The sequence below is a fragment of the Delphinus delphis genome, chromosome 2 (assembly GCF_949987515.2).
Source record: "Delphinus delphis chromosome 2, mDelDel1.2, whole genome shotgun sequence".
NCBI lineage: Eukaryota > Metazoa > Chordata > Mammalia > Artiodactyla > Delphinidae > Delphinus > Delphinus delphis.
In genome coordinates, this window is record NC_082684.1 from 92,771,432 (window position 1) to 92,783,484 (window position 12,053).

At 36.3% G+C, this 12,053-nt stretch overlaps 1 protein-coding gene across 5 annotated transcripts in view; it reads right to left on the reverse strand.

The window, feature by feature from the left end:
• Positions 1–12,053, reverse strand: part of FAM227B (family with sequence similarity 227 member B) — a 279,436-nt gene that overhangs the window by 227,664 nt on the left and 39,719 nt on the right. For all 5 annotated transcript variants that reach the window (XM_069540461.1, XM_060005216.1, XM_069540462.1 and 2 more), the window contains exon 7: positions 10,191–10,289. In XM_069540461.1, the coding sequence (XP_069396562.1) occupies positions 10,191–10,289 (99 nt within the window). The remainder of the gene's footprint in view (positions 1–10,190; positions 10,290–12,053) is intronic.

Genomic DNA, 12,053 nt, shown 5'->3' on the forward strand with positions numbered 1-12,053 from the left:
ATTCTTCCCGCATTGCCTTGTTTTTAGAAATCTTGAAGACCCACTTTTTGAATTCATTTTCTCTAATTCCTTCTGTTTTTCAGTTTTTCCTTTTATTGGTTTCCTCTCTGATCTTTATTATTTCCTTTCTTCTGCATACTTTGGTTTTCATTTCTTTTTCTTTGTCTAGTTTCCTACAGTAGAAGTTGAGGTCATGGTTTTTGAGAACTTTCCTTATTTCAAATCTAGACATCTTAATGCTTTAAATTTCCAAATACTGCTTGAGGTCCATTCCACAAATTTTAATCTGTATTTTCATTTTCATCAAGTTCAAAATACTTTTCAATTTTCCTACTGATTTCTGGTTCGACCCACAGTTCCTGAGAAGTGTGTTATTTAGTTATCAAATATTTGAAGATTTTCCAGGTAGCTTTCTGTTATTCATTTATAATATAATCCCATTTTGGTCTAAAAACATACTTCGTATGATTTGAATTCTTTTCATTTCATTAGGATGTTTTCCTAGCCCAGAATATAGTTGGTAGAAGTTTAATGGGTACATGAGAAAAATGTGTATTCTGCTGTTGTTATGAGGAATGTTTAATAAATATCAATTAGATTCATAAAGTTGGTTAACAGTATTGCTCAAGTCATCTACATCACTCTATATCATTAACTGGTTTTCTGCACATACGACCAATTACTGAATATAAGGTGTTGAAATACCTAACTATACTTATAGATTTGTCTATTGCTTCTTTACGTATTAAAATTTTTTCATTAAATGTGTTTCAAAGCACTTTAATTAGGTACATAAATATTTATGATTGTTATGTCATATTGATGTATTGACTACTTTATAATTATACAATTACTTTCTTTTTCCCCGGTAATATTCTTTGCTTTGAAGGCTACCCTGTATAATGAGTTCAAAAAAGTTGTGATTTTTGTGGGTTATATATGGCTTGTCTTCGTTATTTTATGAGTGGAATTGATGTACTTTCCAGCCTCCTGAATCTTTTTGGGAGCCAATGTTCCAAGGACAATTTTGAAAACATTAAGGGTATATCATTACTGGAATTCTTCTAGTTAAACACCATCAAGGAAATTTTTGTCATTAGCCTACACGTTGGCCAGTAATTTTTGGAACACTGCATTCTCATTAACAATATAATAATAAATAATAATGATAGATGTAACCATTGAACACTTACCATATACCTACTTCCATGTAAACAACTTTACATGCATTTTCTAATATAACTCCCAACAAACAGATAAAGTAGGTAATTTTAAAAATTTTATGAAAGACTTAGAGAGGTAAGTAACTCTTCAAAGTGACATCATTTTCTAAGTGGATAAATTTGTTTTTGAAGGCCAGATCTTAATTCTATTATATTGAATCTCATATTACATTTATATAGTATTTCCACAGTTTACTAGGGATCTTATTCATGTCACTTTTAGAACACACAACAACTCTAGGAAAAAAGAAAGTATATGTTATTTTTACCTGTTTTTTGTTTGTTTTGTTTTATTTTGTTTTAGAGAGATGACATAACTGAAGCTCAGAGTGATTTTCTGACTAGCCCAAAGTCTCACACTAACTACTGGGAAAGCCAGATTTAAAACTTTAATTTCCTGGATTCCAGTGCAGCACTTTTTCTACTAGATCAAGCTACCACTACATCATAGGCAATAAAGGAAATCTGCTTTTATATTAGTCACCTAACAACTACTGAAATAAGTTTTAGAGCCAGCATACTGAACCATGCTATATTCTAGAGTATGATTATATATATTTTTTCATATTATGCTGTTGGTAATTAAATTGTACAAGTGGCTCAGGGTTCTATTCCAGTTATAAAGTCATTATTGTTTATTATTCATAAAGTAGATCCAAAAATAGATAGAATTTATGTGTTTTGTACTCACCTGAAAATGTAGTACAGCTTGAAATAGGAGCTAACCTACCAAAACAGATATTCCCACACAATGCTGGTAAAAATGTATGGGCATGCACCACACTTATTTGGTGGATTTAGGAAGCTAAGAGGTCATGCTATTTATCTAGTTCACTGGCTTCAATACACTTATATTTAACAATGAATTCTCTTAGAAATAAAACCATAGGTGAAATGTAATGAACAGAACAGATGAAAGAGAAGCTGTTCTGGTTAAATCATGGAAATGTTGCTTCAATATAGCTTGGATACCCCTTCAGTTCCCTAGAACACTAGCAGAACACTCATCCAGCTGAATCATATATTGTTCCTCAAAACACATCAGAAATCTTAACTGATACTGGAAATGTTATTACATTATAATATTTTAAAATTATTACTGGGGTTGGAGTCAAGGTGGCGGACTAGGAGGATGCGGAATTCGCATCTCCACACAACTAGGGCACCTACCAGGCACCGGTGGGGGACCACGGACACCTAAGGGGACAGGAGGAACCCCCAGCGACCAGGTAGGGTGTGGGGGGAGTGAAGGGGGAGAAGAAGTGGAGTCAGGATGGGACTGGCGCCCCTGCAGGGCAGCTGGGGGAGGGGAAGGGATCCCACGCCTGAAGGGGTAAATTGGGGGACCACTGGGAGGGCAGGGGATCAAAAGGGAGCATGGCCAGGATTCCCCTGCCCACTAGGGCCCCTGGGAGCCTCCCCTGGGAGCCTGATCCTCTGCACACGGAGGCCCCCTCCAGCCGCGCGGGTCCTGAGGGAGTGGGAGGGAGGGAAGGGGGAGCAAAAGTAAAGGCCGGACCTCCAACACCCGCACCCCTGAGGGGTGGCTGGGGGAGGAGGAGTTCCTACAACCAGCAGAACTCACCCACGGTTAGGGGTCCAGCGGGGACAGGGGAGACCCTGGGGGAGACAGTGGTGGTGGCGTGCAGAGGAATGGAAGGGAATGCGGCCGGCACTTTCCCTGTCTACTTAGGCACCAGGGAGCCTGATGGGCTCCTGGGCCTAATCCTCTGCCCTCGGAGTCTCCCTCCTGCAGTGCAGAGCCCAGGCCCCGCCCCTACACCCCCACCCAAGGCCCTACCACTACACTTGGAGACTCCCTCCAATGCTGGTCCTAAACCCCACCCACATACCCTCACTCAGGGCCCTAACTCCAAACTCCAGAACTCCACACTCCAGAGGTCCTCCTTTCCATGCACTGCCTCTCCCCTTCTGTGTAGGTACTAAGCAGAGGCCCTGCCACACACTCAAAGGTCACCCCCCACCCCCCTAAGTCCTGCCACACACAGAATCCCACCCCTGCTTAAGTTCCACCCCCACCTAAACACTGCCCCAATAGCCAAGGTTTTTTTTTTTCCTCTTTTAGATTGGGGTTCTGTTTTACCTTGTTGATTCACTTATATTTTTATTTTTCCTAATAAATCTTTTATTTTTCTAATTTTATTTTATTCTTTATATTCTGTTATTGTTCTCTCCTTTTGGCTTGTTCCCCCACTTTTTTTTTTCTGTTGTCGTTTTATTTTACCATGTTGCAGTTGTTTCAAATATATATTTTTTTCCTAATATATTTTGTTTATTCTTTGATATGTACTGCTCCTTTTGTTTTTTTTTTTGCCACGCCATGCAGCTTGAAGGATTTTGGTTCCCAGCCCAGAAGTCAGGCCTGACCTCCTGTGATGGGAGCTCTGAGTCCAAAAAGCTGGAATAACAGAGAACCTCAGACCCCAGGGAATATTAATTGGAGTGAGGTCTCCTGGAGGTGCTCATCTCAGCACCAAGACCTGGCTCTATCCAACTGCTTGCAAACTCCAGTGCTGGACGCCACAGGCCAAACAACCAGTAAGACAAGAATACAGCCCCACCCAACAGAAGAAAAAAAAAAAGGAAATGACAAAAAATTATCTTACAGACAAAGGAGCAAGGTAAAAACTTACAAGACCAAATAAATGAAGAGAAATAGGCAACCTATCTGAAAAAGAATTCAGAGTAATGATAAAGATGATCCAAAATCTCAGAAACAGAATGGAGAAAATACAAGAAACATTTAACAGGAACTAGGAGAACTAAAGAACAAACAAACAGTGATGAACAACATAATAATTGAAAAGAAACACACTCTAGAAGGAATCAATAGCAGAATAACTGAGGCAGAAGAACAGATAAGTGAGCTGGAAGATAAAATGGTGAAAATAACTGCCAGGGACAGAGTAGAGAAAAAAGAATGCAAAGAATTGAGGACAGTCTCAGAGACTCCTGGGACAGCATTAAATGCACCAACATTCAAATTATAGGGGTTCCAGAAGAAGCAGAGAAAAGAAAGGGTCTGAGAAAATATTTCAAGAGATTATATTTGAAAACTTCCCTAACATGGGAAAGGAATTACTCAATCAAGTACAGGAGGCGCAGAGAGTCCCATACAGGATAAATCCAAGGAGAAACATGCCAGGACATGTTAATCAAACTATCAAAAATCAAATACAAAGAAAAATTATTAAAAGCAGCACGGGAAAAACAACTAATAACATAAAAGGGAATCTACACAAGGTTAACAGGTGATCTTTCATCAGAAATTCTGCAAGCCAGAAGGGAGTGGCAGGACATATTTAAAGGGATGAAAGGGAAAAACCTACAACCAAGATTACTCTACCCAGTAAAGATCTCATTCAGATTTGACAGAGAAATTAAAACATTTACAGACAAGCACAAGCTAAGAGAATTCAGCACCACCAAACCAGCTTTACAAGAAATGCTAAAGGAACTTCTCTAGGCAGGAAACACAAGAGAAGGAAAAGACCTACAATAACAAACCCAAAACAATTGGTAATAGGAACACACATATCAATAACTACCTTAAATGTAGATGGATTAAATGCTCCAACCAAAAGACATAGACTGGCTGAATGGATACAAAAACAAGACCTCTATATTTGCTGTCTACAGGAGACCCACTTCAGACCTAGGGACACATACAGACTGAAAATGAGGGGATAGAAAAAGATATTCCATGCAAATGGAAATAAAAAGAAAGCTGGAGTAGAAATTCTCATATCAGACAAGATAGACTTTAAAATAAAGACTATTACAAGAGACAAAGAAACACACTACATAATGATCAAGGGATCGATCCACAAAGAAGACATAACAATTGTAAACATTTATGCACCCAACATAGGAGCACCTCAATACATAAGGCAAATGCTAACAGCCATAAAAGGGGAAATAGTAACACAATCATAGTAGGGGACTTAAACAGCCCACTTTCGCCAATGGACAGATCATCCAAAATAAAAATAAATAAGGAAACACAAACTTTAAATGACACGTTAGACAAGACAGACTTAATTGATATTTATAGGACATTCCATCCAAAAACAACAGAATACACTTTATTCTCAAGTGCTCATAGAACACTTTCCAGGATAGATCATATCTTGGGTCACAAATCAAGCCTTGGTAAATTCAAGAAAATTGAAATCGTATCAAGTATCTTTTCCGACCACAACGCCATGATACTAGATATCAATTACAGTAAAAAATCTGTAAAAAATACAAACACATGGAGGATAAACAATGTGCTACTAAATAACCAAGAGATCACTGAAGAAATCAAACAGGAAACCAAAAAATACCTAGAAACAAATGACAATGAAAACATGACAATCCAAAACCTATTGGATGCAGCAAAAGCAGTTCTAAGAGGGAAGTTTATAGAAATACAATCCTACCTCAAGAAACAAGAAACATCTCTAATAAACAACTTAACCTTACACCTAAAACAATAGAGAAAGAACAAAAAACCCCGCAAAGTTAGCAGAAGGAAAGAAATCATAAAGATCAGATCAGAAATAAATGAAAAAGAAATGAAGGAAACAACAGCAAAGATCAATAAAACTAAAAGCTGGTTCTTTGAGAAGATAAACAAAATTGATAAACCATTAGCCAGACTCATCAAGAAAAAAGGGAGAAGACTCAAATCAACAGAATTAGAAATGAAAAAGGAGAAGTAACAACTGACACTGCGGAAATACAAAGGATCATGAGAGATTACTACAAACAAATATATGCCAACAAAATGGACAACCTGGAAGAAATGGACAAATTCTTAGAAAAGTAGAACCTTCTGAGACTGAACCAGGAAGAAACAGAATACATAAACGGACCAATCACAAGCACTGAAATTGAAACTGTGATTAAAAATCTTCCAACAAAAAGACAAGGACCAGATGGTTTCACAGGGGAATTCTAGCAAACGTTTAGAGAAGAGCTAACACCTATCCCTTCTCAAACTCTTCCAAAATATAGCAGAGGGAGGAACACTCCCAAACTCATTCTATGAGGCCACCATCACCCTGATACCAAAACCAGACAAAGATATCACAAAAAAAGAAGACTACAGGCCAATATCACTGATGAACACTGATGCAAAAATCCTCAACAAAATACTAGGAAACCGAATCCAAAAGCACATTAAAAGGATCATACACCATGATCAAGCAGGGTTTATCCCAGGAATGCAAGGATTCTTCAATATAGGCAAAACAATGAGTGTGATACACCATATTAACAAATTGAAAGATAAAAACCATATGATCATCTCAACAGATGAAGAAAGAGCTTTCAACAAAATTCAACACCCATTTCTAATACAAAAAAAAACCACCCACAAAGTAGGCACAGAGGGAACCTACCTCAACATAATAAAGGACATATATGACAAACCCACAGCCAACATCATTCTCAACAGTGAAAAACTGAAACCATGTCCTCTAATATCAGGAACAAGACAAGGTTTCCCATTCTCACCACTATTATTCAACATAGTTTTGGAAGTTTTAGCCAATCAGAGAAGAAAAAGAAATAAAAGGAATCCAAATAGTAAAAGAAGAAGTAAAACTGTCACTGTTTGCAGATGACATGATACTATAAATAGAGTATCCTAAAGATGCTACCACAAAACTACTAGAGCTAATCAATGAATTTGGTAGAGTAGCTGGATACAAAATTAATGCACAGAAATCTCTTGCATTCCTACACACTAATGATAAAAAATCTGAAAGAGAAATTAAGGAAACACTCCCATTTACCACTGCAACAAAAAGAATAAAATACCTAGGAATAAACCTAGCAAAGGAGACAAAAGACCTGTATCCAGAAAACTATAAGACACTGATGAAAGAAATTAAAGATAATACAAACAGATGGAGATATATACCATGTTCTTGGATTGGAAGAATCAACATTGTGAAAATAACGATACTACCCAAAGCAATCTACAGATTCAATGCAATCCCTTTCAAACTACCTGTGTCATTTTTCACAGAATTAGAAAAAAAAATTTCACAATTTGTATGGAAAAACAAAATACCCCAAATAGCCAAAGCAATCTTGTCAAAGAAAAATGGAAGTGGAGGAATCAGGCCCCCTGACTTCAGACTATACTACAAAGCTACTGGCACAAATCAAGACAGTATGGTACTGGCACAAAAACAGAAATATAGATCAATGGAACAGGATAGAAAATCCAGAAATAAACCAGAAATAAAAATCCAGAAATAAACCCTTGCACATACCTTATCTTTGATAAAGGAGGCAGGATTATAACAATAGAGAAAAGACAGCCTCTTCAATAAGTGGTGCTGGGAAAACTGGACAGCTACATATTAAAGAATGAAAGCAGAACACTCCCTAACGCCATACAAAAAATAAACTCAAAATGGATTAAAGACCAAAATTTAAGGCCAGACACTATCAAACTCTTAGAGGAAAACATAGGCAGAATACTCTATGACATATATCACAGCAAAATCCTTTTTGACCCACCTCCTAGAGAAATGGAAACAAAAACAAAAATAAACAGATGGGACCTAATGAAACTTCAAAGCTTTTGCACAGCAAAGGAAACCATAAACAAGACCAAAAGACAACCCTCAGAATGGGAGAAGATACTTGCAAATGAAGCAACTGACAAAGGATTAATCTCCAAAATATACAAGCAGCTCACACAACTCAATATCAAAAAAACAAACAACCCAATCCAAAAATGGGCAGAAGACCTAAATAGACATTTCTCCAAAGAAGATATACAGATTGCCAACAAACACATGAAAGGATGCTCACCATCACTAATCATTAGTGAAATGAAAATCAAAACTAAAATGAGGTATCACCTCACACTGGTCAGAATGGCCTTCTTCAAAAAATCTACAAACAATAAATGTTGCAGAGGGTGTGGAGAAAAGGGAACCTTCTTGCACTGTTGGTGGGAATGTAGATTGATACAGCCACTATGGAGAACAGTATGGAGCTTCCTTAAAAGACTAAAACTAGAACTACCATACGACCTAGCAATCCTACTACTGGGCATATACCCTGAGAAAACCATAATTCAAAAAGAGACATGTACCACAATGTTCATTGCAGCACTATTTACTATAACCTGGATGTGGAAGCAACCTAAGTGTCCGTCGACAGATGAATGGATAAAGAAGATGTGGCACATATATACAATGGGATACTACTCAGCCATAAAAAGAAACAAAATTGAGTTATTTGTAGTGAGGTGGATGGACCTAGAGTCTGTCATACAGAGTGAAGTAAGTCAGAAAACCAAATACCATATGCTAACACATATATACGGAATCTAAAAAAAAAATGGTTCCGATGAACCTAGGGGTAGGAAAGGAATAAAGACACAGACGTAGAGAATGGACTTGAGGACATGGAGAGGGGGAAGAGTAAGCTGGGACAAAGTGAGAGAGTACCATCGACACATATACACTACCAAATGTAAAACAGATAGCTAGTGGGAAGCAGCTGCATAGCACAGGGAGATCAGCTCAGGGCTCTGTGATGACCTAGAGGGGTGGAATATGGAGGGTGGTAGGGAGACACAAGAGGGAGGGGATATAGGGATATATGTATGCATATATCTGATTCACTTTGTTATACTGCAGTAACTGACACACATTGTAAAGTAATTATACTCCAATAAAGATGTCAAAAACATTATTACTTAATAACTGCATTTTAATTTTAGGAAGCCAGTAGTTTCTAGAGAATAGCTTGCTTAAAGATAAAAAGATTTCTAATCCTTGTTTATTCTAAGGATAATCCTATATATGTAGTGGGCCATTAATATCTTCGGGTCAAATCTGTTTCTTCAAAATATTATATGGCTTGACAAAGTTACTAGAAACATTGCTAGATTATGTTTCCTTCAAAAACTTGCTATACATAATCCTAACAGATTTAAGTGGGAAAGTAATGTTTCTTCTCATGTTCTATCATGGAAAAACATAAATTTGGGATTCAGATCCAGAGAAAGAAATTTAAGGTAATAAAACTCTGATTGCAAAAATTTCCCTATGTAATTACCTTTGTAGAACTGATACACCACTTCCTATCCCTCATTCAACTCCTAACAATAATAGAAACATAGTACAGATAATCTTACCTAAAATTACATTAATTATTTTAACATGAAGCTCTATGTAAATGGCTTGTATGTAAAATTAGTAACACCCATTCCTTCATGGTATGAAAGAATCCATTAGCAGTTTTCTTTGGGTAATTTGAGGTGGGGAGGTGAAGAACTGAGCCTGTTATCAGGCTCCCCTAATGGGGTAACACACCTTCTTAATGCTTAGACTGCGATCCCCTGCGTTATCCTACTTTCCATCCTTCTAGATCCAGAGGCCACATGGCAGTCATTGATATTCACCACTTTTTCTAGGTTCACGTATTCTCTAATGTAAGACTCGGGTACTGCTTATTTCCATTCTCTTATTGCTTCCCAGATACCCACGTCTTTCCCTTTTTAATCCTAAGCAGAGTTTTTATCTTTCTGAATCAAGTGAGGACCCTCACCCCATCTGATATTGTAGAGTGTTTTCTAAGTGAAACCTCCCTCAATGTCACTGATTTGCAGTGGATATTCTGTTTCGCGTTCATCAGCATGTTACAGTACAGAGTAAAGCTACAACTTTATTACTCACTACAGTGTTTGATTTCACTAATCTTTTTCTGATTAATAAAGACTCTGGATCTTTGAAATCCATATTAAGGTTTTAACTTCTCTGAAAGAACTCTAGATTTCAAACAGGATTTCTAACATGTGCAGAATACTAAAAAAACAAGCTCTGTGACAGGATCGGAAAACATTTTTTGTACCAGTGCTACCTCTACTGAAAAATTAATTATGCTGCAAATCAACTTTAAAAAAAAGAAGTTTAAAAAATATCATTATACCTTAAATTTATGGAGAAACCACCACCAAAAGGAATCATGCAAAAGAGCAACAGAGGCTTCTGAGAGGAAATGAGTCTTCCAGATTTTAAAAATTTTTCCCTATGGAAAAAAGACACATGGAGATCAAATTAATAATATTGTAAGACATGTTACTGTAAATAGGCTTTATAAAGAGTGTGTATTTAATAGTTATAAACTACGACTGCTTAATAGAAATTTAATGTGAGCCATATATATATTTTCTAATAGACATTTTTAAAAAGTAAAAGTAAAAGGTGAAATTTTAGTGACATTTTGTTTAACCAAATGTATTTAAAACATATTTTAATACCTAATTGTTATTAAATTATTAATGAAATATTTTACATTCTTTTGGGTACTGGGTCTTTGAAATATAGTGTATATTTTATACTTACAGCACATCTCAATTTGAACATAAATTTTCATCATAAATACTAGATTGTAATTCGATTTTGTAAACTATATGGTTGTAATTTTGTTTCAACCATAATTGAAAGTTGTTCAATAACTGAATCAAGTATTAATTTTAAAATTTATATATAATTAAAATAAATAAAATTTAAAAATTCAGCTGATCACAGACATAGAAAACAAACTATGGTTACCAAAGGGGAAAGTAGGGGAGAGGGATAAATTATGAGTTTGGGATTAACAGATACACTCTACTATATGTAGAATAGATAAACAACAAGGTCCTACTGTATAGCATAGGGAACTATATTCAATACGCTGTGATAACCTATAATGGAAAAGAACCTTAAAAAGAACATATATACATATGTATGTATAACTGAATCACTTTGCTATACATCAGAAACTAACACAACACTATAAAACAACCATACTTCAATTAAAAAAAAATTCAGCTGAGTCACACCAGGCATATTTCACATTCTCAATAATCACATTTGATTAGTAGTCACTGAAACGACAGTGTAGGCTAGAAGAGGAATAGCAAAACTCCAAGACACATGTTAACAATTTCCCTTTTATGCTGAAGACAGGTATCAGCAATCATGGGATTGTAACCCAATGGGCCCCATCATAAGTCTAGACCCTAAAGATAGTGTTCACTCTAAGCAATTCATCAAAATTGGCACATAAAGTTAATTCACCATGACTACTAGAGACTATAAGTCTTGGTTTAAATAGGTACCTTCAATAGTCATTTTATTTTATTCACTAGAAGTTTGTAATGCCAGACTCAGTAGAGTTCAAGAATTCTTTTAATGAAATCCATAGGTATGAATTTCTGTTCCTCAAGTACAAGTCTACAAAAAGGATACCGTGCAAACGTTTACACCAAGGAGATTATTTATCATGCATACTGTGGGAGCACTTCTCCTTCATAGGCCACTAAGTATAGTATATACATTGGTAACAGCTTCAACTTATTTAGCACGTTTTTTTTTAACATCTTTATTGGGGTATAATTGCTTTAGAATGGTGTGTTAATTTCTGCTTTATAACAAAGTGAATCAGTTATACATATACATATGTTCCCATATCTCTTCCCTCTTGCGTCTCCCTCCCTCCCTATCCCACACCTCTAGGTGGTCACAAACCACCGAGCTGATCTCCCTGTGCTATGCGGCTGCTTCCCACTAGCTATCTATTTTACATTTGGTAGTGTATATATGTCCATGCCACTCTCTCACTTTGTCACAGCTTACCCTTCCCCCTTCTTAATTACAAAAACATATGAGAAGTACATAAAGAAAAAAGTAGAAAATTAAAATACAGGAGAAAATCTGAATATTTTTTGTTGAAATTATTTGCAAATTTCAAGCAAACATGCTTTTTAGTGTAAACTAACTGCATGATTGCTTCTATTCTAAGCTT